This window comes from Delphinus delphis, chromosome 3 (genome assembly GCF_949987515.2).
Source record: "Delphinus delphis chromosome 3, mDelDel1.2, whole genome shotgun sequence".
Lineage (NCBI taxonomy): Eukaryota > Metazoa > Chordata > Mammalia > Artiodactyla > Delphinidae > Delphinus > Delphinus delphis.
Window position 1 is genome coordinate 4,688,984 of NC_082685.1, and position 25,517 is coordinate 4,714,500.

Below are 25,517 nucleotides of genomic sequence, written 5' to 3' on the forward strand. Positions count from 1 at the left end.
AAGACTCTCAAATACAGTCTATGGAATGTCTGCTCTGTGCTCTGTGCCCCCGGTGGGCGCCACCCCTGCCCCCCTCCACCAGGCCTGGCCCCCCAAAGTCCAAGGCACCTCATGTCTGGGCCCGGGTGGGGCAGGGGGGACCCTGGGCATTGGGACCCCTGGCCACAGCCTTCAGGCAGCCCCAGCCAGGCGATGGAGGTCTCCCCAGCCCCCTCCATCTCCTGCCCTGCCCCCCCACCCCCCGTGTAAATCTATATATTTAGTGCGAGCTAGTCTTACTCTGAGGTTATGGCTCCTGGGGTGCCCGAGCCCCAGGCCCTGACCCGTCCTGCGCCAGCCAACATCCCCACTCCAGGAAGGCTGCTTCCTCAGCTTAAATAACTTTTTTAAAATAAAACTGCAAATATAAATATCTTTCTTTCTCAAAAAATAGGATTTTTGCTTTTTTTTTTTTTATTGATTTTTTACTTTTTTTCTCCTGCTTTTCCTTTCACTCTCGTTTCTTGCCGCCTACAATCCTGGCTGCCTGGACTGCCTTGGTCCTGGAGGAGCCCCTGCCTCTTCTGTCCCATCACATGCCACGAGGCCGTTCCCTCCACGGACAATGGGTCTCAGTAGTGCAAAGACTCCCCAGAACACTCTTGAAGGGGCTGGGGGACCCCTCCCCCCTACCTAAGACCCCCTCCCCCTTGGAAGGAAGCAAAGGGACAGCCACGTACAAACAGGGTGACAAGACAGGATAGCCATGAGGGGTCTCCTGGGCGAGCCGCCCACGGGGGGCAGACTTTGGTATGGCCCAGGGGAGCCCAGCTGGGCACAGGTCCAGACTCAAACTCTTGTCAGGCTGGGCCTGGTCCGGCACTTTACATTCACTGGTTTTTAAGGTTTGTATTTTTTTGCCTTTTTTTTTTTTCTCCTAATCTCAAAAGGCGGGGTGGGGATCAAGGTGAGGGGGCTAGCCAGGGGGCAGCAGCAAGGGTGCTAATCTCTCTCTCCCGGGTCCTGCAGGCTGGCGACCGCTCCAGGTGAGGGCTCCGGCCCCCACCATCCTGCTGGCCCACCGCCGTCGTCCCAGGACGCCCTCCCCCCCACCCCTGCCGGAGCCCCCTCCTGGAGTTCCCCCCGCCTGGACCTCACTCATACACAAGCACACACACACATTCACGCAGCTTCACCAAGATGATGGAAATAACAATTTCGCTGTTTTTCTTTTTTTCTTTTTTTTTTTTGTACCAGGCAGTTAAAAAAAAAACACCCCAAAAAAAGAAACCACAAAAAAAAAACCCAAACAACCAAACAAAAAAACTTTTTGCTCTGTCCTTTCTGACCAGTCAGCACGTTCCCCCTCAAAATTTTTTTTTTGTTTGTTTCCTGAAACGCGAGAATTCAGCAGTATCTTTGGCAACACTTTATCACGACCTTAATTTAAAGAATAAAAATAAAATTGATCCACGTCTATATACAGTATGTGATTGCGCGGAGTTGGGGGGCAGGGCCTGGGCTGGGAGGGCGGGGGTCCCGGCTCTGGGCCCATGCAGATGCTGCGGCCCCCGGGGATGGGCTGGTGGGCAGCAGGAGAGGGGTTAAGGCGGAGTGGGTGGGCAAGGCTGGCAGAAGCTGAGCGCAGAGCTAGGGGTAGGGGTTTAGTGCAATTCCCGAGGAGGTTTGTGTTAAAGTGTGCTCGGCGGGGGTTCAGCCCTTGCCCCCGCTGTAGTCCCAGAGGCCTTAATCCCCCAAGCCTGGTCTCCCCCCACCCGGCCAGGACGACAGCTGTGATTTTTCAGTTGGTTTTATTGCGAGGGGGTGTGTGGGTAGTGGGGGAGAGGGCTGTCCCTTCAGGGAACCTCTCTGGGATGGGGTAGGGGTGCAGGTCCCCCTAGCCTGGGCACTCGAGCTCCCTGTTCAGCTTGCACGGGTTGTTCTCTGAGAGAGCTCGCCCCACGATGCTGGGGTGTGGGCGGGGCCACCCGGCCCTGGGCTCCCCTGCCACCCCCCTCAGGAGGGGGGGTCCTGAGACATCTGGGGGGCTGACAGGCTCAGGGGTGGGGGGAGCAGGAGGAAACAAAAAAACTGTCCTGTAGAAACAATGATGAAAGTTGCCTTCTTTAAAAGCTTCCCTTTAAAAACAAGAAAGAGATGGGGTCTGTCACAGAACCAAGGGGCACGGGGTGACGGGCCAGCAGCTAGAGGCGGGGAGCGGGGACACCCCCCGCACCTCCGGCTTTTGACGAGGAAGGGTCTCCGCTCAGCAGAGCGTCTATTTACAGGGCCCCACGCTAGGGTTGCATATGCGACGGGGGATGGGTGGGGGGGAGGAGGGTGCCCCGGCCTCTGGCGACACGGCCTCCCCAGCCCTGGCCCCAGTCCGTGGCCTGTGGCTCGGTCAATGCCGGGCCTTTGGGGAGCCAGAGGCTGGGGGGAGGCGGGTGCCAGCCCCCAGGTTACAGTCAGTGCCTTTGAGTAAAAAGAGGGGTGCAGTGGGGGGTGGAGTAAGGCCCTGGAGGTGAGGCCCCCTGTCACCCACCTCGGTGGGGATGGTGTATCCAAGATGGCAGCTCCTCGGTGGCCACAAGGAAGGGCGGCCATGTTGGAGGGTGGGGGGACAGCAAGGGTCGGGGGACAAGGGCAGGGAGACGGGATTGCTCCGGCTGGTTGGAAGGCCAGCCCTCTCTCGGGCCCATCCCTGAGCTGGGGAGTCGGTAAGGAGGGTCCCCGCGGACACGGGTGGCCACTGTATGGCTAGCAGGTGAGGAGACGTCTCCAAATCAGAACCCAAAAAGGGACAGAATGGGGCGGGGAGGTGCTGGGCGGGGTGGGGGGGACACGGCAGAAACACAAAAACCCCGCAGTCCTGCCTGCAAGGCGAGCCCCCATGGTAAAGCACAAATACCTCAGAAGGCTTCGCCCTCACCCGTGACTTCCTGACCCCCTTCTCACCTCGGGGAACAGAAGTGGATTCTACGTCTGTGGTGGGTTTCTTTTTTTATTATTTTGTACAAAAATAAATCGACTTTTAGGAATTTCTGTTTGCTCTCTCTCGCTCTCTCTCGCTCGCTCTCTCGCTCTTATTTTTTTTTTTTGTCTTTTTGACTTTTCATAGAAGTTGGTTGCAACTTGTAAACATGTTTTTAAATTAAGAATTAAGATAAAGTGTAGTACCCGTTCTGTTACAAAGTGCCAAGACTTCTATTTGTGGTTGGTTGTCTTGTTGTTTTTTTTTTTTTTTTTCCTTTCATTTTTGTAAAATCTTGTTTTTATTGCTTTTGTGACATTGGAACTTCTGGACACTCTCGCTCCCCACATCCCTGCCACCGTGAGACCCTGCGTTCCCTCTGCTCTTGGCTCTCTCACCCCACAGTCGCCTGCTCCTCTGAGGAAAAGTATATTTTATATATATATATATCTATATATAAATTTTGTTTTTAAGGAGGAAAAGAGAAAAAAAAATCTAAAAAGTGCTTTTAAAAATCGGGACAGGGCTAGGGGAAGGGGAGAGGGTGAAGACAAAAAGTTTCGAATCTCCAAACGTCTCATGGGGTCTGGGGTGGGCCTGGGTCGGAGGACCAAGACGGGGGTGGCAGGGGCACCCTGAGTGGCGGCCCGCAGGTCCCGCCGGGTTGTAAGTGCCGTGAAGGAAGGCGGCGGGGGCCCTTGGGGAGTCACCCTGGTGCCCTCCCCCCCCTTCCCCGTCTTCTCCCCTTTCTCCACGCCTGGAAATAAATAGATTTGTGTCGCGGTGGCCAGGAGATCCGGGGGACCACAGGCAGGGACGGGAGGCAGGGAGGCAGGTGGGGAGACGGAGGGGGAGACCCCCACTTCGGAAGTGCCCTGAGGAAGGAGGGTGGGGGTGCGGATGGGGCCGTTTTAACGTCCGCTCACAGCGGACACAAATCATTTTTAAGGTCTTATCTCAAAAGACTCTAGAAATCAGCGGGGGCGGGGCAGGGCGAGGAAAAGAAAAGCCCCCCCCTCCCCCGCCATCCCCGGCCCACGCCCCCGTGACCACCCTCACCCCTGCTGGGACCTGGGGCCCTGATCGGGCCTCCGATGGGACCCCAGACCCCGAACCGCGGGGCGCCCGGGGAGCTCAGAACCCTCGTATCCCACAAAAACCCCAAGCTGAGCCCCAAAAGCCATCAACGGGGTGGGGGGCAAGCGGGGCTGGGGGTGGGGGGGGCGAGGGTCCCCGTGGAGGGAGAGAACATCATGAAGGAGAAAAATCTGAGAAAAGCACTACCCTAGATTCTGTGACGCTTCATATATATATATCTGTATATATATATATATAGATATAGATATCTGTATATAGATAGATTTCTTTTTTTGTGTTTTTTGGGGGTGGTGGGTGATTTGCTCTCTCTCTCTCTCTTTCTCGGGTTTCTGTTTTCTCTTTTTTTGGTTTTCAAGCGAGTCCGGCCGCGAAGCTGCCATCGGCGGTGGCCCCGGCGCCCCCGTCGCCTCCCCCAGCGGCGCCCGCTACATTCAACCTGCCCAGGCCGTCAGGGCTGGCCTCGTCCTCATCCTCGTCCTCGTCCTTAAAGTGCTTCTCCTGGCCATTGCGCCGCGCATCCGGCGACCCGGGCGGGGCAGGGGCGCCGGGCGGCACAGGGGCCCCCGGGGCGGGGGCGGGGTCGGGCCCCCCAAGCCCGCCACCCCGCACCCGGGGCTTGCGGCCGCGGCGTGAGGGCACGCCGTTGCAGCCGTCCTTCTTGAGGTGTCTGTGCAGGTGGTCGGAGCGCACGAACGTCTTGCAGCAGCTGTCGCACTGGTAGGGGCGCAGGCCAGTGTGGACGCGCATGTGGTTCTTCAGGTCGTAGTTGTGCGCGAACGCCGCCCCGCACTGCTGGCACAGGTACGGCTTCTCGCCCGTGTGCTTCCTCATGTGCACCTTGAGCTTGTCCTGCCTGTGGACGGGCCGAGGGTCAGCTGGCGCCCGGCCGGGCCCATGCCCAGGATGGAAGCCCCCCGTCCCCGCCAGCCTCGGCGCGGGGAAACCGGGACCCTTGCGGAAAGGTGGGCTGCGGCAGGGGCGCCCCCGTTTTGCGGGGAAAGGGGGTGCGGGTCCCCATTCTGAGAACAGCACCAAGGAATCCACTAAGGTGTGAAAAGGGTCTTGGACCCCGCTCGCTGTGTGGCCACGGGGAAATGGCTGAACCTCTCTGAAACCCAGTTTTTCTTTTGGCCGCACTGCGGGATCTTAGTTCCCCCACCAGGGAATCAAATCCATGCCCCCTGCAGTGGAAGCGCAGAGTCTTAACCACTGGACCACCAGGGAAGTCCCACTGAAACCCTTTTCTTATGCATAGGAGGAGGAAGATAACAGGCCTCCCTCCCACCTGGGGCTCTGCCCAGTGGCAGGTGCATGGCTTCACACTACAGGCATTTACTGAGCACCTGCTGCATAGCAGACCCCGTTCCAGGTGCTGAAAATGCTACAAGGACCAAGGAGGAATGCCGGAGTATTTGGTAACAGAGAGGGTTAAGCTGTCCTGGCTTTAGCACTGAAAGTTCTGTGTCCTGGGAAACCCCTCAGTCACTGAAAATCCAGAGCAGCTAGTCACAGTAGTAACCAAGTCCCCACCCCAGGGACCCCACCCCCTACCCCCAGTTCCTGCCAGATCTCCCCTCACCTCTGCCTCCCTCTGCTCTGGCCACACTGGCTTCCTGGCTGTCACCCCAACACGCTGATAACAAGGAGCCTGCCTCAGGGCCTTTAAACATGCTGTTCTGACTACCTGGAGCACTTTTTTCCCTCCCAGATCTTCACAGTTGAATTTCAGCCCAAACGTGATCTCCTCAGAGAGGCCCTCCCAGACTCCCTCAACCCCGGTCCCTCATGCCACCGCCTTTGTTTCTCATCTGTCTCCCTGACTGGACTGTGAGCCCTGAAAACAGGGACTGGGTGTGATTCCAGGGCCCCTCCATGCCCATCTCACCCACAGGGAACTGTGTGGACCTGGCTCAGCCTGGGGCCTTTGGCCCACAAAGCTGGTCACCATATCAGCTCTGGGGAGGCTATGGCCCAGGTGTTGCTCTGTCCCCTTGAGCCCTTGAAATGTGGCTGGTCCAAGGTGAGATGCGTAAGAAGTGCAAAAGGCACCCCAGATTCTGAAGACTTCATTTGCTCAATGTACTGTACAATATCTCATTTATAATTTTGCTTATTGATCACATATTGAAATAGAACTAATGGACTATGTAAAAATATGATTAAAATTACTTTCACCTGTTTCTTTCACTTTTTAAAAATGTGGCTGCCAGAAAATGTAGAGTCACGGAGGTGGCTCACATGATATTTCTATTGTACTATGCTGGTCCATAGTGATGTGGGTGGATTCCTGCCTGGAATCCACAAGGCAGGGGCAGGGACCTGGGTCTCCAGAGCTCTGGGTAGAATCTGACCTGCTCCTTGCTGCAGACTCTTATGCTCCACTGAGTCACTCAGGGTCTCTCCCTTCTGATGCCCACCAGACTGAGAGCTTCTTCAGTGCCAGGACTAATAAACTCCTACTCATCCTTCAAAGCCCCACTGGAAATGCCCCTCCTCCTCCAGGAAATCTTTCCCAACCCCGAGACAAAGGCCTGCACCCTCCTCCCCCCAGGCTCTTTCAGTCCCAAGTCCCTCCCTCTGGCACCTCCCACAGAGCTGGTGTCCCTGCTTGGCCTAACTTCTATGGCTTCTTACTGTTCTGAGGATCAAGACCTGGACCTTTGCAACCAGACCCCCTGCCTATTCTCTGGCCCCGTTATACTCCCACGTGAGCCAGCAGAACCTGGGCCACAATAAACTCATCGCTCCCTGGATTAACTTGAGCTGTTACCAGAAAGAGGATGGCAATGGCCAGGCGCTTCCCGCCACCGCCTACCCCGCCTCCTAGGAGCCGGCTAACATGGTCTCCCAGTTGTCCCACTCAGACCCTGGGGCCAGGTCACGGAGGGAACAGGAGAGACTCGGATTGTTCTAGCACTGTACAGAGATGTCCCTAGCTGAGGCTTGGAGGCTCAGAGAGGGGAAGTGACTTGCCCTGAGTTGCACAGAGGGTTGGGGGCTGTCCCAATGTGGGGTGGGGGTGGAGGAAGCCCCAGTTTCATCACTTCAAGCCCCGGCCTGGGTAATTATAGCCCCGGCCGCCACAGGCCCTGCTTACTCAACTCTCTAGTGTGACTCAGAGGGGCCCCTGGGCTCCCCAGCCTGGAGGGAGGGGCGGGGGCTGGGGCCCTGGGGGGCAGAGAGGAGCCAGGTGGGCACCTGGGAGGAAGAGGCCTGGCCTGGTGGCCCTCTCTATGCCTCAGTTTCCTAGAACGGCAAACAGGATCAGCCCTGGGTTGAGGGCGGGGTGGCCAAGAGAGCTCCAGGCCAGAAGGTGAAACTGAGCCTGGCTGAGGGTGGGGGCGTGGGGGAAGGTGTCACCTCTCCAGGCTCTGGCTTGCTGGGCCTCTACCAGGCTGCTCCTCCCAGGCTCTAAGACCCCTGAGGGCAGGACCCACAGCCAGCCCAGTCCACCATCTCCACATCTGGAGCAAGAGGGAGGCCCCTAAGACCAGCGGCACCCCAATCTCACCAAAGGGGGGGAGCCAGGCCACCCACCAGGCTGCCTGCCTCCCGGCCAGTGCCCTTTACCCCTGCCTGGCACTCCTGGGCCCTGGAGTCCCAGCCACACCCTCCTCTCCTGGCTTGCTGGGGAAGGGGCCCAGGTGCTGGTCCGGGGGTCAGCTCCCAGATCCTGTCCCCACAGGGCAGGGCCGGGAAGCTGGGACAATGGCCTCTTTCTTCGGCCTGGGTGGGTGTGGCTTGGGGAACCCCGGGGCTGGTGAGGGTAGGGGGTGATGCTGAGTCACCCAGCCTGGCTAGGCCCCCACACACCAGCCCCCCGCTCCCACTGGGCTGGCCCACAAGACCCAGCCTGCCACCTCTGGACTCTTAAGACCAGATCGCAAAATCCCCCCAGCCTGGCCTCAAACTCCTCCTGTCCAGGGACCAAGCCCAACGGCTCCCGTGCCCTTTTCCCTCCACTGGTTGTGGCGAGTCCCTAAGCTGAACTGGCCTCAGGGCCTTTGCACTGGCTCTTCCCTCTGCCTCTCCCTTTCCCGCTCCCCACGGCTCCCTCCTTCTCCTCCTTCAGCTCTCAGTTCTCGGGGAAGCCTCCCTGTTTAAGGCAGCACCTACAACCACACCCCGACCCTGTTCTCTGCTCTTTTCCTCCCTGGCACTTTCCACCAACTAGTGTTATCAGTTCTGCGGTTTTATCTCGCACATGCTCCGTCGCCCCCACGGGGATTTTGGCTTGTCCCTCCACTTTTAGAACAGGGCCTGGCACCCAGCAGGCACTCCATAAATGTTGGCTGAATGAAGCAAGTCCCCCGGGCTCACGGAAGACTTCAAAGTTACCTAACGACCAGAACTCCCTGCTCCCAGTGGGGCTGTCACCCTCTCCCAAGGCCCAAATGCTCCAGTCGGGATGAGAAGAACCACCCAGGGAAAAGGAAGAAAAGCAACTCCTTGGGCCCTTCCTTCCAGCCTCACGCAGGTCGGCACCGCCTGGCACGCTTTATGTTCTAGTGGTCACCTTGTTTAGGGCCTGCGCGGCACCACCCACCCAGGCTCTCTCGACAGGCGCATGGGGGTCGGGGGTGCCCCGATGGACAAGGCACCCTTGCAGGGCAGGGCGCGGTGTTGTTTTCGCACGCGGAGGCAGGGTGTGAGCGTGCTCGCGCAGGCGGGGCAGGGGGTCCCCGTGTGGCTGCTTTTGGGGCAAAGGGCCCCCAGGAAGCACCCCCCTCCCCCACGCCCCCCGCCGCGGTGGCGCCGGCTCACCTGGTGAATCGGACCTTGCAGATGTTACACTCGTAGGGCTTCTCGCCCGTGTGGGTCCGGATGTGCCGCGGCAGCTTGCCGGCGCCCTGGATGACCTTCTCGCAGATGGGGCACTTCTGGAAGGCCTTAGCCCGGATCTTCTTCTCCACCTTCTGCGACCAGGCCGGGTAGACGTCGCCGTCGTGGGCGCCGCTGAAGTACTTCAGGTAGTAGTCCACGACGCCCTTGTCATCCGCCCGTGACTCCTCGTCGCTGTCCCCCGCCGTCGCCGCTCCCGCCCGGCCCACCGACGACATCATCTGCTGCAGCAGCGTGCTGGCCGCCAGCCCGTCCGTGTCGGCCCCGTCCCCGTCCTCGCCCTCGGCCGTGCCCGACAGGAAGCCCGGAGAGTCGCCCGGCTCCGGGGCTGCCTCTGACAGCGAGGCTGCCTCCTCCTCCCCGCCCCGGCCGTAGTGGCCGTTCTGTGTGGCGGTGGACGGCTGGGCCACGGGGGGTGGGAAGAGGCCCCCAGCGGGGGCGTCGTCATCACGCTCCGGCCACAGACCTGGGTTGCTATCTCCCTCATCCCCGTCCCCGGCCGGGGGTCGCTCGGCTGGGGGGCCGGGCCCGTAGAAGTCCAAGCCATTGCAGTCGCCGGCAGCCACAGCGGCCACGGCAGCGGCCACGGCCTCCTTGGTGGCGTCCAGGTCATCGTCGGATGCGCCAAAGGCAGACCATGGGAATGAGGCGGCAGCGGCGGCGGCGGGCAGGCTGTTCATGGGGTTGCTCTGGAAGAACTCGAGGTACTCCTTGGCGCGAAGGAGGTTTCGCTGATCAATTTGATCTACGAGGTCCAGCTGGCCGGCATCGGCACCCGCATCGGCCGCCAGGATCTGCCGGTCGAGGAGGTCGGCGCAGACGTGGCTCACGGCGGGGATCTCGAGCAGGCGGGCGGCGCTGAGGATGTCGCCCACGTTGGCTGTGCTGACGGTGAGCGTGGCCGTGTAGGCGAAATCCATGAGGGCCGTGAGCGCCTCGGCGCTGACGAAGTCGATCTCGTACACGTTCTGCTGGTCCACCACGGCACCCGACGTGAACAGCTTCTTGAAGTACTGGCTGCAGGCAGCCAGCACCGAGCGGTGCGTGGGGAACTCACGGCCCTCCACCAGGATCACCACGTCGCACAGCAGGCCCTGCGTCCGCTGCTCGTTGAGTCCGCTCAGAATGTCGCTGCTGTGGTCGGGGAACGGGATCCCGATGGGGCCGTCCACGCCGCCGGCCATCTTCCGCGCCGAGACCTGCAGCGCCGGGGAGGAAGGGGCGGTCGTGAGGGACAGGGAGGGCCGGGCCCACTGGCTGGGCTGCGAGGCCCTCAGAAAGTAGTGCCCCCACCTCCCCCACCAGCCTCGGTTTCCCCAGCTCTGCATCAGGATGGTCCATGGCTGGTTCTGCATCATCAAAGTGAGAGGACGTTGGCGAAACCCAACTGGGTGCTTCAGAGATGAACACCGGCCCCCCTCCCGGCTTTACGAGAGAGGGGAGTGCCTGTCCAAAGGACAATTTGAAGTGGCGTGGGAGCACACAGAAGGTGCTCAATAAATGCCCAACACAAGTTGTTTCCTAATGAATCTGAGCACGGGATTCTGCCCATGCCCTCTCTAGGAGGCCACAGCGGTGACATAAGGCACCCACCGTGCGCTACCCTGGCTGAGCGCCCAGCAGTCCCAGAGGCAGCACCGTCTCCACCGCAGAGGTGAGAAAATGAGGCTCAGGCTCAGGGAGTCCCAGGGGCCCATGGCTGCACCTCAACTCAAACCCAGGGCAACTGACCCAAGAGCCAATATCCAACCAGCATGGCCGTCCATCCCTGCCTAGCCCCTCGGCCTCCCTAACCTTCTCTCCTGCCTCCTGGTCGGGCCCAGTTCTCTTGGGGGGCTCTGAGTCAGGAAGGGGTAAGGCCAAGACCCAGGGACCTGGCCAGGGTCATCAGGGCCGTGGGCGTGCCCTGGTGGGGTGGGGCGGTGACTCTGCAGGACAGACCCCTTCCTGCCCTGTGGAACCCCTAGGACGTGGCTCAACCCTCGCAGTGAGTAACTGGGGGAAACCAGGCCACTGCCTGATGCTCCTCCCTGCCCACTCAAGCTGACCCTGTCAAGGAGGAGTGGGGGGCCAGGGGGCCTCCTGCCCACCTCCTGCCTGGCCAGCCCCTCTCCTTCTGGCCACCCTGTTTGCACTGTTCAGCCCGGGACGAGGCCCTGCCACTCTCCGGGCCTCAGTCTCCCCATCTGTCAAATGGGCAGAAGCCTTTGGAAAAGCAGGGCCATGGGGGGGACTCTGTCCCGCCCCTCTCCCCTGCCTCCTATTTTCCGCCTTCCCCTGGGCTGTGACTCATCCACCCACTTGGGCGCTTGTGCAACCCTCTGGCTCTGTCCCCACCCCTCCACCCTCTCCGGGGAGCCCCCGGCTGCCCCAAGCCACCCAACAAAACCCACATTCCTCCAGGCCCAGCCAGCCTGCTTTCAGGCCAGAGCCTCTGCATGTCTCTGGGGAGAGGGCCTGAACCGGGCCTTCCTCAGCCTCTAAAGACCCCAGGACCCCCAGCTGGGTGACCCAGCTCAGCTCTAACACAGATCCCTCCCACTGTGCCTCTAGTGGGATACAGGCGGCTGGCCCGGCAAGGGAGCTGGGCTTGGTCTGGTCAGTCCTAAGGCCAGGGTAGGCCTGTCCCGACCCAGGGCCGCCCTGCGAATGGGGTCTAGGCCTTGGGGCCGACACAGAGGCCTTTGTGTGGCGTGCAGGCGGCCAGTGCACTTCCCGGGACGCCTCTCTCCGCCGCCCGCCCTCTTTCCCGCCGACCGCACCAGCTGCTTAGCTCCCGCCTCTGTTCCGCCAGCCCGCGGTGGGTGGCGGGGCAGGCTCAGATGTGGCTGCTGGGAGCAGGAGGAAGGGGATGGGGGCGCGACCCCCCCCCAGGCTCGGCCACGGGAAGCCTCGGCAGAGCCCCCTGTGGCGGCTTCCACCCCCTGCCACCATCTGCCGTCTGGCCCCGGGCCCCCGGGAGCGAGTAGGCAGATGGGACTCCGGATCAGACCGGCCTCGGCCCCTCCTCGCCCCTCCTCTGATCCGGGCCACCAACGCGCCAAGATGGCCACCCTGGCCCTGCTTGCCAGTGTCCCCTCAGGGGTCCTCCTGGGGCCTCTAGGTCGAGACCTGAATTGGTCCAGGTGACTCACCCCTCGCCACGGCCCCTCCACCCCCGCCTTCCCACCGGCACCAAGCCCACCGGGCCAGGCGCTGGCACATCCTTACTTCAAGCGTGAGGCTGCCCAGGCTCCCACTTGCTGGAAGCCACCCGGCTGGGAAGGAGCAAGCTCCGGCCTTGAACCTGGCCTGGGGCAATGTACCCAGCCCTGGGCCTGGATCTCCACCAGCTGGAGGAGCCGGGCCACATGCTAAGAGCCTGTTGTGTGGGGCAGCCCTTGGGTCTGGGCTGGGTCTGAGGGTCCGCCCCCCTGTCCTTTCCCAGCTGGGGCCTCTATTTCCCGCACATAGTCATCTGAGACCCTCCCCCAAAGGGCAGGGCCTGGGGCAATACCAGCCAAGGAAAGCCCCAGGGAAGTAGCATGACCCCCATTTACAGATGAGAACACCAAGGCCCAGAGACAGCTAGAATCCAGGCCAAGGGCACCCAGCAAGGCTGATCCAGGAGCTGACAGAGGCGAGAGGCTGGGGGTCCCCCAACCCTCCCTCCCCGACACCTCCCAGCCAGCCACAGCCCCTTCCCTGGCCCTGGAAACTAAGCTGACCCAGCCCTCTCTCCAGGAACATACGCCACCTGCCTGCCACGCCCGGGGCCACTGCCCTCCCCCTACCCGGGGCCTCTCAGGGCCCTCCCTCTAAGAAAGCAGAGGAAGACCCTGCCAGGTGGGAGAAGGAAGTCACGTGGGGTCCAGGCAGCAAAAAGCACCTATTACTGAGCACCCACTGTGCGCCACAGCACCGTCTCACCAGGTGACCCCTGTGGCTCCCTTCCTGGCTCTAAGAGGCCCTGCTGGCACCTGACACCTAGTAGGTGCCCCGACACGTGGCGGTTTCCTCGGTAATAATGAGCCAACGAAAATTCTCTCCTCCAGGAAGCCTCACCCCCTCAACGACCAGGGTCCCCTGAGCCCAGGCCCGCACCCACCCAGGGCCCCGTGTTTCATCACAGCTCCACCCCAACACTCGCCCCCATGGGATTTCCGGGGCCGTTCGATGCTGACTCGGCGGCTGGCCGAGGGGCAGGTCTCAGCAGGCTCTTCCTGGGCTGGAGGTGGGGCGCCCTCCTCCCTCTGGGCTGCTCCCAAGCCACCCTCCACCCCCCGCCCCCGGCCTCCCCTGGGCAGTGCGCGGTAGGGGCGCAGCAAACGACAGGAGGAACCAAAGACCAAAGAGCTATGTGCTGGAGAGCCCACACCCAGCCCCGCCCACCTGGCTGGCAGGCACACCCAGTACCAGGGGACCGTGCCAGTCCCACCTCCAATCTAACCTAGGGTCACTTGCTGCAGCAGGCAGCAAGGACCCGGGCCTGCTTTTTGCCCTCCCAGGGGGCCTCCTCTGTGCCCTGGAACCTTCAAGAACTAACTGGACCCTGGGCTTTAGAGATGAGGAGAGGCTCAGGGAGGTGATAAGGCCAGGGCAAGGTCACACAACAGACCGGCAGCCAGGCTGGGACTCAGATGCTCTGACTTGAGCCGGCCTGAGCTGACACCTCTCAACTACTGGGGATGCAGGGAGAGGTCAGGAGCGTCCTGACTTGGTCCCAGGAACAGCAGGTGTCACCCAGGAAGGACCCTAGGATTGTGGGAAAGGTGTCCTAAGCATGGGAAACAGCAGGGACAAAGGCTCAGCGGTGGGCACCTGGGAGAGGGGCAGGGGAAGGAGGCTAGAGAGTCCCCAAGGTCAGGTGCAAGGTGAGGGTTGGGGCCGGGCCTCCTCCTCCCCCCCACACTCCTCAGGGGGTGGCCAGCAGTGGATAGGTAGGTAATTGCCACCTGACGCCTTCCTGGAGGAGTGTCCAGGGATGCGGGCAGCTTAACAGGGGGTTAAGGCCTCCCTCCCTACAACTCAGAGAGAGAATGAAAGGAAACTATATAAGGGACCTCTAACACCTACTACCTGCCACAGCAGCCCGCGTCCATATCCTGGCTCCTCCATTTCCAAGCTGGGTGAACCTGGGCCAAGAAAAGCACCTCTCTGTGCCTCATTTTCCTTGGGGGTTGTGACAGTGGCAAAGGGTTCCACTCTCATCCTCTTAGCAAACTTTGGCCTAGGACCTACTGTGTGCCAGGGACAATCCCCAAAGGCCCAATGAGGCTGTTTACCCCCTCCCTTGTGGACTGGGGGCTTTGAACTTCACCTCTGAACGTCATTCCAGGAATCCAGCCCCCTCCCCAACTACTGTGTACCAAGGAAGTGTGTGGTGAGCCCCAGGAGGAAGCTGAGCCATCATGTGTGTGGGGGGGAAACCAGGCCCAGAGAGGGTGGGCGGCCGCCCCAAGGTCACACAGTAAGTCTGGCGCCCAGGTGCGGCTGCCAGGCCAGTGCCCAGCCGCCCCCGCCCCCTCCCAGCCTGGCAGCCTGTGTTGCAAGGTTGGTCCTGACGGGTTACCCCGCCCCGACCTGGTGCCAATCCCCGCCTGGCCCAGTACCGAGGCCGGGGTTTAATGGGACAGGAATGCAACGTCCTGATCAGGAGGTGGGGGGCACCAACGGCTCAGGGTGACTGCTGGCTGCCAGCTGTCAGCCTGCCCCCTGCCCGCCTGTCCTCACAGGCCTCCCTCCAGGCCAGACACCAGCAGACAGGCCCTCGGCCATTTTATGTGTCCATTTATTGCCCTAAATGGGGAGGGGCTTCCTGCCCGGGGCCTTAAAGGGCCAGAGGCAGGAAGGTTGCAGGCCCAGTGGGAAGTGTGTGTGTGGAGGCTGGTGGGGGTGGGGACTAGGAGGTCATGGGGATCCCATCTGAGCCCCAACTCATGGGTGGGGCTGAGGCCCACCCTGTTCCCACGCTCTGAGTGCTGTCGTGGGCCAGGAAGTACAGCCCCGACACCAAGACCAGCTTCCAAGAGGAAGCCCTGTGAAGAAAGAGCCATTTTCAGTGGAAGTGGAAGGAATAAGCTTCCTGTCACCGGGAGTAACCAAAGCCAGGCTTCACAGAATCCCATCCGTGCCTACACTGCCCTCAACTCAGGCTGCACCTGCTTATCCAAGATGCCCAGGAGAGGCCTGGGTGACTTCCATCCAGACTGCTCCCTCCCTCCCCTGAGGCCAGCTTGTCACCTGGAGGTGCCTGTGCCACCCCCAACCTCACCCACAGCCTGAGCAGGTGGACTGCTCGGCCTGGAAACCCCAAAGGGGTGCTTGGCCCACTGGGGCCCCAGTGTCCTATGCCTACAAATTCAGCCAGTTCCCTCCTATCAAACACATCCTGATGGGAGGTGGGACCGAGCCTTGTTTTCCAGTCAAACCCGAAAGGCGTGGGTGAGGACACTTCCACCAAGTGGCCGTCCACAGCCTGCTGGGGGGACAGATGGAGGGGCTGGTCCTTTGGCCAGATTCTCCACAGGGCGCCTTCCGCGCTTTGGTGCTCCAAAGACTCAGGACTCAGGCCGCAAGGGCAGGGGCTGTTCCTCAACGGGGCTTGACGGGAGCCTGGTCTGGATCACCTCAGCAGCAATGCTCATAGCTCTAGGAGGAAGGGTCTGTAACCACTGCCCCACTTCACAGGCCAGGAAACTGAGGCAACTTGCCCAGGGTCACACAGCAGAGCTGGATTTGAACACGGGTCACCTGTCTGGCTCCATCTGGCCAAACTAACTAGTCCTGCCAGGGCTCTACCCTCCTCTCCCACCACACACACTGCCCCCAGGTACCAGCAGGGGACTAAATCCCCCCACCCTGGGGGCCTCGGTGGGGGGAGGACAGCTTATTCTCACGCCCCCTCAGAGCTGCCCTGTGACAGCCCAGAAAAGGGAGAGGTTTGCCTGAGGTCACACAGGGAGCCTGGGGCAGGGCTGGAGTCCAACTGACACCTGTGAACTCAGGGCATCAGAAAAGAGATGCAGGAGGGGCTCCCCCAGGCCCTGACACCACACAGCAGTCACTCAACAAACATTCCTGGGGAATCACTGAGTAAATCCTCACTTTTGGCCTAAAGGTAATCTCCCCATTGTATCGATGGCAAAACTGAGGTTGGCAGAAGGGAGGTGACCTCCCTAGGCGGACCTCAGGTGGAGCGGAGGGCTGGGCTGAGATTGGACCACGGTGGCCCCCACCCAAGCCTGTTCCTCTGGTCTCCACTGCCCAGGGCTGTTGCAGGGTGGTTTATGGTCTATCAGGTGCCTGGAGCACAAGATGACAGGTGGGGGGGTGTCTCAGACACACACACACACACACACACACACACACACACACACCCTCCAGCAGAATCCCTGCTGTGTCCTGAGCTGACCCAGGTGCTTCCTCCATGAGGGAGGCAAGGAAAGGGAACACAGGTGGATCTGCAGGCAGTACCTGGGGGGAACCCACAACCACCTCATTTTACAGAGAAGGATGCTCAGGCTCCAAAAGGCCATGGGGCTTGTCCAAGGTCACAGAGCAAGTGGGCCAGCATTTGAAACCCCTGTGGACCCCCTCCTCGGGCCAGCTCTGCTTCAGAGGGGTTGGCCCTGACTCTTGGCTCTGGGAGGTGACCTGGGTCTCCTCGGAAATAATGGGTTGTAAAAACACAGAGCCCTGCCAGTCTCCAGGGGCCAAGGTGCCAAGGGGCGGGGCTGCAGCTCAGATGGGGTGGGAAGGGCCTGCCTCAGAAGACTGGGAGGCAGGGAGGCTAAGGCCCCTGCTGTGTGACCTTGGACACCTTGCTGCCCCTCTCTGAGCCTCACTGTCCTCTTGGGGCAAAGGCTCCATTTGGCAGACAGGTGCCTGCTGTGAACCTCCAAGCCCTCTGGAAGATAGGTGGGCCGGCGCCCCTCGGCTGTGACACACAAAGGACTTTGGACGCGTCCTAAACTAGGAGGCAGGACCACAAGGGTCAGACCCAGCTCTGGCTGGGTGACCTTGGGCTGCTCTCTGCTTCCCCCAGGGCCTCAGTCTTCCCTGCCCCATAGGGCACCACTCTGAGCCTTGCTCTAAGCCCCTGAGGCCCCACGCTAGCGTCTGGCCTCCCCTCCTGGTCTCAGTTTCCTCGCACGGCATCGGGGACCTCCACCAGCCCAACCAGCTTATGGGTCAGAGGGTTCCAAGGAAAAGAAGGGAAGGAAAAACGCCAGCACAAGGTGTAGCTATTGCCTCGAGAACCTTCCCCAGTGGACGAAGGCTGAGCACTGCCGGGCCTCAGTCTCTCACACAGAGAAAAGGGTGCATGGGCTCCCCGCAGCCACCCGCTGCCGAGGGCCTCTGCTGAGAGTTGCGTGGCTCCCCGCCCGGGCCAGGGTGCTGACTGGCCACCACGCAGCCAGTCAGCCAATCAGAACTGAATAATAAATACCCCCCCAAAGTGACCCACGAATTAAAATTTCAGTGTCCCCGTTGGCTCCTCTTTCCTTCATTAGGCATGCGGATCCCAGGGCTTCGCTCTTCCAGCCACTGGCTCCTGCCCCCCCTTCTCCCCTAGGCTCCCGTCTCCACAGCGATGGCTGGCGGTAAACAGAGCCCCGAGCCCAACCGATAAGTGCCAGGCCCCACCCGGGGTGGCCCTCGGGGGAGAATGCCCCCCTACCTGGAGCCTCCGGGGCCTGGGCAGCAGCAGGGCCTAGCCTGGACTCCCCGGACCTCTCCCAAGACCAGCTCTGCCAGTAGGAAGTGATCGGCTGGTCCTGGGGAGGGCCCCCCAGTGTGGGAGCGGCACACTCAGGGTTACGCCCTGGCCCTGTTGGGGTGGGGGTGGGGGGCTGACATGGAATCCTGGACGCCCTCTCCGGCCGGGCCTGCTCCGGCCCTGGTCCGGGAGGCAGCTGGCAGGGAGGGGGGGTGGGGGAAGCCAAGCAAGCCCGCCACCCATGGGTGAGCCAGGTGGGCACACCCGGTGGAGGGGCACCAACACCTCTCTCACTTCCGCCGCCTGGCTAGGGGGAGAGAGGAGTTGCCTACCTCCCCCTGCCACCCCGCCAACTGCTGGCTACATTCCCCAAACATTTAGTGGGTGCCCACAGGGTGCCCGGGCCTGGTTGGACAGCAGTCTCTTGCCGCGGTCCACCGGACTCCCTCACCGCCGGCCAGCCAGCGCGGACAGTGCCTCCCAGGACCCGCAAAGGCCTGGGCCCCGGGGGGTGCACCGGCCCCAGCTCAGGCCCCTGCCTGGTTCCCAGGCCCGGGGCTGGGGGAGGGGGCCGGTTCCTAGGCCGGGGAGGGAGGCAGAGCGAGGGAGGGGGCCGGATCCCACCAGTTCACCCCCTCCTCTGCCCGGGCTCAGGGTTCGCACGTGGTGGTGGCGTCAAGGGGAAGGAGGGGTGTCCGGGCCAGAGGAGACGGGGTCACGCGCTTTGGGGGCGCGGGCGGGGCAGAGGGGTGCTCTCTGCTCCCTACCCCGGGGCCGGGGCCGGACGGCCGCGCGGGCAGGGCGAGGGGCCAGGCCGGTCCCCCCGCCCAGGGCTGAGTCAGGCCCGGGCGGGGGCAGGAAGCGGCCCCCTCCCCCGCCCCGGCCGCAGTGCGCGGCCCCCGCCCCGGCCCGCGGGCCCCCACCGCGCCGCCCGCGCGGGGGGCTCCTACCTCCTTCCCGGGGCAGCGGCGAGGGGGCCCGGCCCCGGCGGCGGCGGTGGCGGCGGCTGCGGCTGGGCTGGCTCCCTCCGAGGGGCCGGGAGGCGGCAGTGAGCCTGGCCCCGCGCCACCCCCCGCCGCCGGCGGCCAATCCCCACCCGGGCTGGGGGGAGGGCGATGCAAATTACCCCGGATCTGGGTCCGCCCGCCCGCCTCCCCCACGCCCGGGCCCAGCCTGCACTAGGCCGCGCATCCCCGGGCTCGCCTGCGCCGCGCGGCCGCCCGGGCCGCCGCCCTCCCCGGGGAGCGCCGGGTGGGTGACCCCCCCCCCCGGGGCGGGGGGCTGACGGGAGGGGGGCTGGGGACGGTTACACAACCAGGCGGGGAGGGGCCCCGGGGCGGGGAGGGGGCCGGCCCGCGGGCCGCGCAGCCGGAAGCCGGGGACCGCCACCGGCCCCCGGCAAGGGGAGCCCGGCTCCAGGCCCCGCCCTCTGGCCGGCAGGGCCCGCCCTCGAGCCGCGCCGCGCGATCGGCCCGCGCCCATTGGCTCTCCAGCCCGCCGCTCACCGCCCCTCCTCCGCACCGCCCCTACCCGCGGGCCGCGGCGGACCGCCAGCGCAGGGCACCCTGGGACTTGTAGTCCTATCCGCCTGCCACCTGCCAGCCGCGAGCGCGGGGGAACTACGATACCCAGAGGCCCGAGCGGCCGCGCCCGCCCACCCGGACACCCCACCCCTTCCCCCTCCTTTGCAAAGCCCCCCTCCCTGTTTTTTCAGCCCCCTCCCCCCCCTCCCCCATGGAGCTCAATCCTGGCCAACTCCAACGTATGCACGCAGCACCGAATAGGCCCCCGGGGGGCGAGAGCGCCCCCAGTACCCAGCTGCAAACTTAGCACGCGACGCGCCCCCCTATCTCCCCACGCCGGCTCCCCCCACCCTCAATGCAGCCCCGCTTCCCCTCCCCCTCTCCCCGCGCGCCTGGGAGCCCCGAAAAACCATGCACGGAGGGGGGGGGCTGGCGCACAAGCCCATGCACTTCGCCCCCAATACCCACTCCCGGGCGGCGCCCCCTCCCCGTCCTCGGGATCCAGGGCGCCTCCCGCCTCCGGGCAGCTGCCAACCACCCCCTCCTCTGAAACTTGCGGGACGTCCCCGGCTCCCGGGATCGCCCCTTCCCGAGAGGGCAGGGGTGGGCGCAGCGCCCCCGGCCCGTCCCCGCCCTGCACCCCGCGCTGGGGGCTACGCCGGGCGCTGACTTACCTCGCGGGGCCGGGCCGGGGCCGGGCCGGGCCGGGGCGCGCGGGGCCGGGGCCCGGAGTTGGGACTGGTCTCCTCGGCCGCTCGCCTCTGGGGTCCGCGTCTCGCTCTCCCCTCGCTGGCTCTCCCCTCGTCGCTCCCTCGCTCCGGCGGCGGCGTCACTGCCCCTACAGTAACTGTACAGTACAGCCAAAGCCCCGTATGATGCTCGCGACTCCCTTCCTGGTTTCTCCGAGGGCAAGAGGGGTCCTCCCTTGTCTTAAAGGTGCCGCAGCCGCCGGCCCCCCCACGCCCAGCCCGCCCCCCCCCACCCCGGCCTCAGAGGCCAGAACAGGCTCGGCAGGTCCCCTCTTGCCACGTCTCTGCCCTCCCGTGGGGCTTCGCCCGCTGCGCTGGGGAGACCGGGCTGTTATTAGGTTTTGTCAAGTTGGTGGGGGGGTCCAGCCCGCCCCCGGCGCGCCCCCCCCTCCTCTGACCTCTCCGCCCCGCTGCGCGGCGCCGTGCCAGCCTGCCAGCTTATCTGGCCCCAGAGCTCCCCGGGGCGCGGGGGGAGCGGGCCCCCCGGGGTGGAGGGGGTGGGGGCCTCCAGATAAACAGGCCCCCAGCCTCTGCGCAGAGGCGGGTGCGGGGGGGCGCGGGCTTTGCCCCCGACGCCTGGGGCGTGGCAGGATGGCAGCGGGGGCGGGGAGGGCTGTGCGCACTGCGAGGAGAGACGCGGGCGTGGGTCGCGGCTGCCCGGGCTGCTGGGGGTAGGGGGGGCGCGAGGGGGTGGAGACCTCGGGCCTGGCGCCGGCCCTCCCCGGGCCTCAGTTTGCCCAGCCGCGGAAGGGACCCGGGGGCAGGCTTTCAGCTGACTGCTTGGGTCCGCTGGGCTCCCGGGTCCCTCAATGAAACAGCCAACCTGCCCGCCCGAGATTATATAAAGGAGTCGCCTCCGCCCGCTGCGCCAGGGGCGTAGCGGGGGAAGGGGTTGGCGAGGGGCGGGCTGGGCTGTTGTTTTCCCGGCTTTCCAAGTTCCCCCACCCATCTGCGGGCCACTGGGCGGGACGGGGTCCCGGCCCCGGACGCCTGGGTTCTGCGGTCCTCTCCCGCAAGGGTCTGCGTGGCTCGGGAGGGGCGGAGGTGGGGAGTGGGGAGGCGTTGGCTCAGCCCAACTTTTTTTCCCTGTCCATTTCTCCCACTTCCTCCCCGGTCGTGGGAGAGGTCCGGCGAGGGACGGGGGAGGGGGAGGAGGGGACGAGGGGTGAGAACAGCCTGACCCGGCCCGGCCGACTGCCCGTTGCACACAGTAGGCGTCCAGAGAGGGCTGGCTGGTGCGATCAGCCGCCTGGGGAGCTCTGAGCCTCAGTTTCCCCTTCCTTATTCCCTTGGTTGGAGAGGGCTGGCACCTGCTTCGTAGCTGTCGTTTACTGAACGCTTCTCTGGTGGCTGGCTCTGTCCGGGGTCCTGTTTACCTTCATTCTAACATCTAATGCCATTATCATGATCATTATTTATTGTTATTATCATTTTTACCACCATTACCTTACAGGCAGGAAACTTCCACTGCCGTGGGTGAAATGCACCCCGTTTGTCCTTCTCCGACTTCAAAGCTTTCCTCCCCCCACCCCAACCTCCTGCACTTTACTGCCTCTTCACACACGTATTAAAAGTGCCTTTAAACGCCCAAATGGGTTGAATTGGCTTTTGTAATAATAATTGGGCTTCAAGGGGAAACCCGGGAGGCCCCCAGAAGGGAAGCGACAGCCCCAGGACTTGCAGCCTGAAACCAGCCCCGGGGTAGGTGGAAAGGGACTGAGGGAGGGGCCGCATGCGTCTAGCGTGAGGGCGGAGCCCAGGGACTTTGTTCTAACGACCCTGCCTGGGATATAAGCCCTCTTCCTTCCAACGTGCAGGTCCCAGGGCAGTGCTTGGTCTCTGTAGATACCTGAACCTCAAGCCTTAGTCCTCAATGGTCTCTTTTGCCATCCCGCCCAAGCTCCACCCACTCAGCCAGAGCAGGGGTGACTCAGGGTCCCCTCTGTACCACCCAGCCTCAGATATCTGGCACCCTTCTCTACAGTTAATAATCTGACTCAGAAGGGGCAGGGAACTCGTATGTAGGATTGGCGTTGAATCTAATCCTTATCAGGCCCTGGGAAAAAACAGGGATCATATGATTTCCATCTTACATTTGAGGAAATTGAGACCCAGAGAGGGACAGTGGCCAAGGATGTTGAACCCAGCTTCACCTGGCTCTGGACCCTGCCGGAAGGGCTGTGGGCAGGTCCTTCAGAAAATAAATGCTGGGATGGCGTACCCCTACCCTGTGCCCACTCCTGTCCCTGCAGTGCAAAGAGAGGGAAGGGAGCAAAGCTTTGTCCTGACCCCCACTCCTCAGTCCCACCCCCTCCCCTCCCCAAAAAAAGATACCCAAGTAGATACTATTTGAAAACCTAATAAAGTATAAAAGATTGAGTTGCTGTGTGACCTTGGGCAGCTTACTTAACCTCTCTGACCCTCAGAGTCCTCTGTAAACAATAATGGTAGAGGGACTTCCCTGACGGTCCAGTAGTTAAGACACTGCACTTCCACTGCAGGGGGCATGGGTTCCATCCCTGGTCCTGCAACTGAGATCCCCACATGCCGCAGCGTGGCCAAAAAATAAAAATTAAAAAAAATGTTTTAATTAAAAAAGAATGATGGTAGAGACTTCCTAGGGTTGTGACAAAGGAGAAACAAGATGGTACATGTAACATACTTAAACAGAACAGTGCCTGCTGGTGGGAAGTCCTCAACACAGGATAGATGTGACCATGCTGTTATTGCTGTCATTATTATTATTATTTGAGCCATACCCTTCCCCCCACCCTGTTCCTGGCCAGTGTAGAGTTGAAACCCACATCTCCAAAGGTGAAAAATTCGCGCACACACTCAAGGCATTTTTTTTTACCTCATTGGCAGACCCCACCCCCGCCAATGTGCTTGGCTAAAGGGTTCTTGGAATGTATCAGAACCAACTCCATCATAGCCATAAAACAATACAAAAGTTGATAAATACTTGAAACTTGCCTCAGAACAGATTTGTTCTAGGGTGAGTAGTAACACCAGCTCTCATTTTCTGAGTTCCACCTTTGTGTGTTATTTTAGTCTATCTGTGGAGCAGGGGTTATCATCCCTGATGTATGTGATAAAGACACCGAGACCCAGAGGGGGTAAGAAGTTTGCCAAAGTCAGACAGCATGCCAGCGGGGTGACTTGAATTCGAGTTATATGGGCTAGGCTGCAAAGCTGTATAATATTTTGAACCGATAATTCTTGTCACCATAAACAGGTGTTGCTTCTGGGAGCAGAGTGAGAGAGCTTCTGTTTACTCTCTTTGATCTTTTGAATTTTGTATCATGCATTTATTACTTATAATAAAATAAAAAATACTTCTAAAGTAGCACATTACTTAACCTATGTGCTTCAAAGAACACCATCAAGAAAGTGAAAGAAAAACCTACAGAATGGGAGAAAATATTTGCAAATCATAGATCTGATAAGGGTCTACTACCCAGGATATATAAAGAAATCTTTAACTCAACAATAAAAACACTACCAATTTTTTTAAGGGGCAAAGGATTTGAATAGACATTTCTCAAAAAAGATATATAAATAACCAATCAAGCTCATGAAAAGTTACCCAACATCATTAGTCATCAGGGAAATGCAAATCAAAACCACGAGGAGACACCACTTCACCCCTGCTAGGTTGGCTAGAATCAAAAAGACAGACTGTAACAAGTGTTGGTGAGGATGGAGAGAACCTGAAATCCTCATATGTGGCTGGTGGGAATGCAAAATGTTATAGCTGCTGTGGAAAACAGTTTGGCGCTTTCTCAAATGGTGAAGCAGAGAGTAACCATATGATCCCTCAATTCCACTCCTAGGTGTCTCTACCCAAGCGAAATGACAACAGGAATATCCATAACAGCATTATTCCTAAGAACCAAAAGTAGAAACAGTCCAGGTGTCCATCGACTGATTAGTGGATAAGTAAAATGTGGTCCATCCATACAATAGAATATTATTCAGCCTTAAAAAGGAGTGAAGCACATACATGCTACAATGTGAATGAACCTTGAAAACATGATGCTCAGTGAAACAAACCAGACACAAAAGGCCACATAGTGTATGATTCCATGTACATGGAATGTCCAGAACAGGCAAATCCAGAGACAGAAAGTGGGTTAGTGGATGCCTGGAGCTGGGAGGTGTTGGAGAGAATGGGGTGGGGGGAGTGCACCAATAGACGTGAAGTTTCTTTTTAGGGTGATGAAAATGTTCTGGGATTAGATAGTGGCCATGGTTGCACAACTCTATTACTAGGCTAGAAACCACTGAATTAAACAATTTAAAGGGTGAATTGTATAGCATGTGAATTATATCTTAATAGAAATTATATAGAGAGAGTTACTTTTTTTAAAAAACAAATTTATTTATTTATTTGTTTTTGGCTGCATTGGGTCTTCGTTGCTGTGCACGGGCTTTCCCTAGTTAGGGCGAGCAGGGGCTACTCTTTGTTGCAGTGTGCAGGCTTCTCATTGCAGTGGCTTCTCTTTTGCAGAGCATGGGCTCTAGGCACACAGGCTTCAGTAGTTGTGGCATGCAGGCTCAGTAGTTGTGGTTCACGGGCTTAGTTGCTCCACGGCATGTAGGATCTTCCCAGACCAGGGCTCGAACCCGTGTCCCCTGCATTGGCAGGTGGATTCTTAACCACTGCGCCACCAGGGAAGTCCCTAGAGTTACTTTTTTATTGAAGTATAGTTGGTTTACAATAGCTTTACTGTTTGGTTGAGGAACATTTTGCAGTTGACAAAATTCTTACATCTTTGTGATCTCATTTAAGCTTCCAAATACCTGAGATATTTTAAAAGAGGGTATCTCAGTTACTACAGAAGGTCATACAGGTGCTGAGCTTGGAAGGGGGACTGGAGTTCAGGTTTCCTGAGTCATAAAGGTTTTCAAGTGGGGATGTTAGCTGTCATCTAGGGAACTTCTTGGATGAGACAGGTTGAGTTCCTGAGAGCTCGCTCCCTCCTGGGGGAAGACGTGGAGGAGAATCTCAGGGCCAAGTGAGCTCTGGGCAAGAGGGAGCCCGCCATCTCTCCATCCCAGACCCCAGCTCCTCCACAACCTAGGGGGGTGGCTGTCTGAACCCCTAAGGCTCCCATGCATGAAGCTGGCATTTCTTGAGACCAATCTTCTTGTTCTGATTCTGCAGCCCAGGTGACCCTCCCACTCTGGGCCTCAGCTTACCAATGGCAGCGAGTGCCATACCTCTTTCACAGGCTCACAAAGCAGCCACCAAACAAGGCAAAGTGCCTTTGGGAACTTGGATCAGTTGTCTTTAGGTTTTGCTTGCTTGTTTGTTTTGTTTTGTTTCTAAATTTTATATTGGGGCACAGTTGATGAACAATGTTGGACTAGTTTCAGGTGTACAGCAAAGTGATTCCATTATACATATACATGTATCTATTCTTTTTCAAATTCTTTTCCCATTTACATTACGTCTTTAGGTTTTTCAACAGGTATTGACTGTTCTCTCAACCACGACCCAAGAGGGAGTGGATGAGGGGCCTTCCCTGACTGCTGTGGGTGAATTAGGGGCTGTAGCTGGGCCAGGGGCCCAGGGGCCTCACAGCTCGAGGTGTTAAAACAGTTTCTGCCGTGGACCGGGTTCGATCCCTGGTCGGGGAACTAAGATC

At 60.4% G+C, this 25,517-nt stretch overlaps 1 protein-coding gene across 5 annotated transcripts; it reads right to left on the reverse strand.

The window, feature by feature from the left end:
* Positions 1 to 2,969: 2,969 nt before the first annotated feature.
* ZBTB7A (zinc finger and BTB domain containing 7A) lies at positions 2,970 to 20,084 on the reverse strand. Of its 5 annotated transcripts, none has more exons than XM_060007449.1 (3): positions 19,792 to 20,084; positions 8,816 to 10,092; positions 2,970 to 4,904 (listed from the first exon to the last, which is right to left on the reverse strand). In XM_060007449.1, the coding sequence occupies exons 2-3, from the start codon at positions 10,075 to 10,077 to the stop codon at positions 4,403 to 4,405; spliced, it is 1,764 nt and encodes a 587-aa protein (XP_059863432.1). In that variant the 5' UTR covers positions 10,078 to 10,092; positions 19,792 to 20,084; the 3' UTR covers positions 2,970 to 4,402. The 5 variants fall into 5 exon arrangements, with proteins under 5 accessions (XP_059863432.1, XP_059863431.1, XP_059863433.1 ...); XM_060007448.1 differs by lacking the exon at positions 19,792 to 20,084 and adding an exon at positions 18,545 to 18,977; XM_060007450.1 differs by lacking the exon at positions 19,792 to 20,084 and adding an exon at positions 17,556 to 18,370.
* Between the last annotated feature and the right edge of the window lie 5,433 nt (positions 20,085 to 25,517).

What these genes read in the sequence shown, in the direction of transcription:
- ZBTB7A (XM_060007446.1), bottom strand. Translation starts at nt 10,251, where the DNA reads ATGATGCAGAACCAGCCATGGACCATCCTGATGCAGAGCTGGGGAAAC. An exon ending in TGCAAGGTCCGATTCACCAG is followed by an intron (nt 4,905 to 8,815) that starts GTGAGCCGGCGC and finishes GCCCGTCCACAG; the next exon opens with GCAGGACAAGCTCAAGGTGC.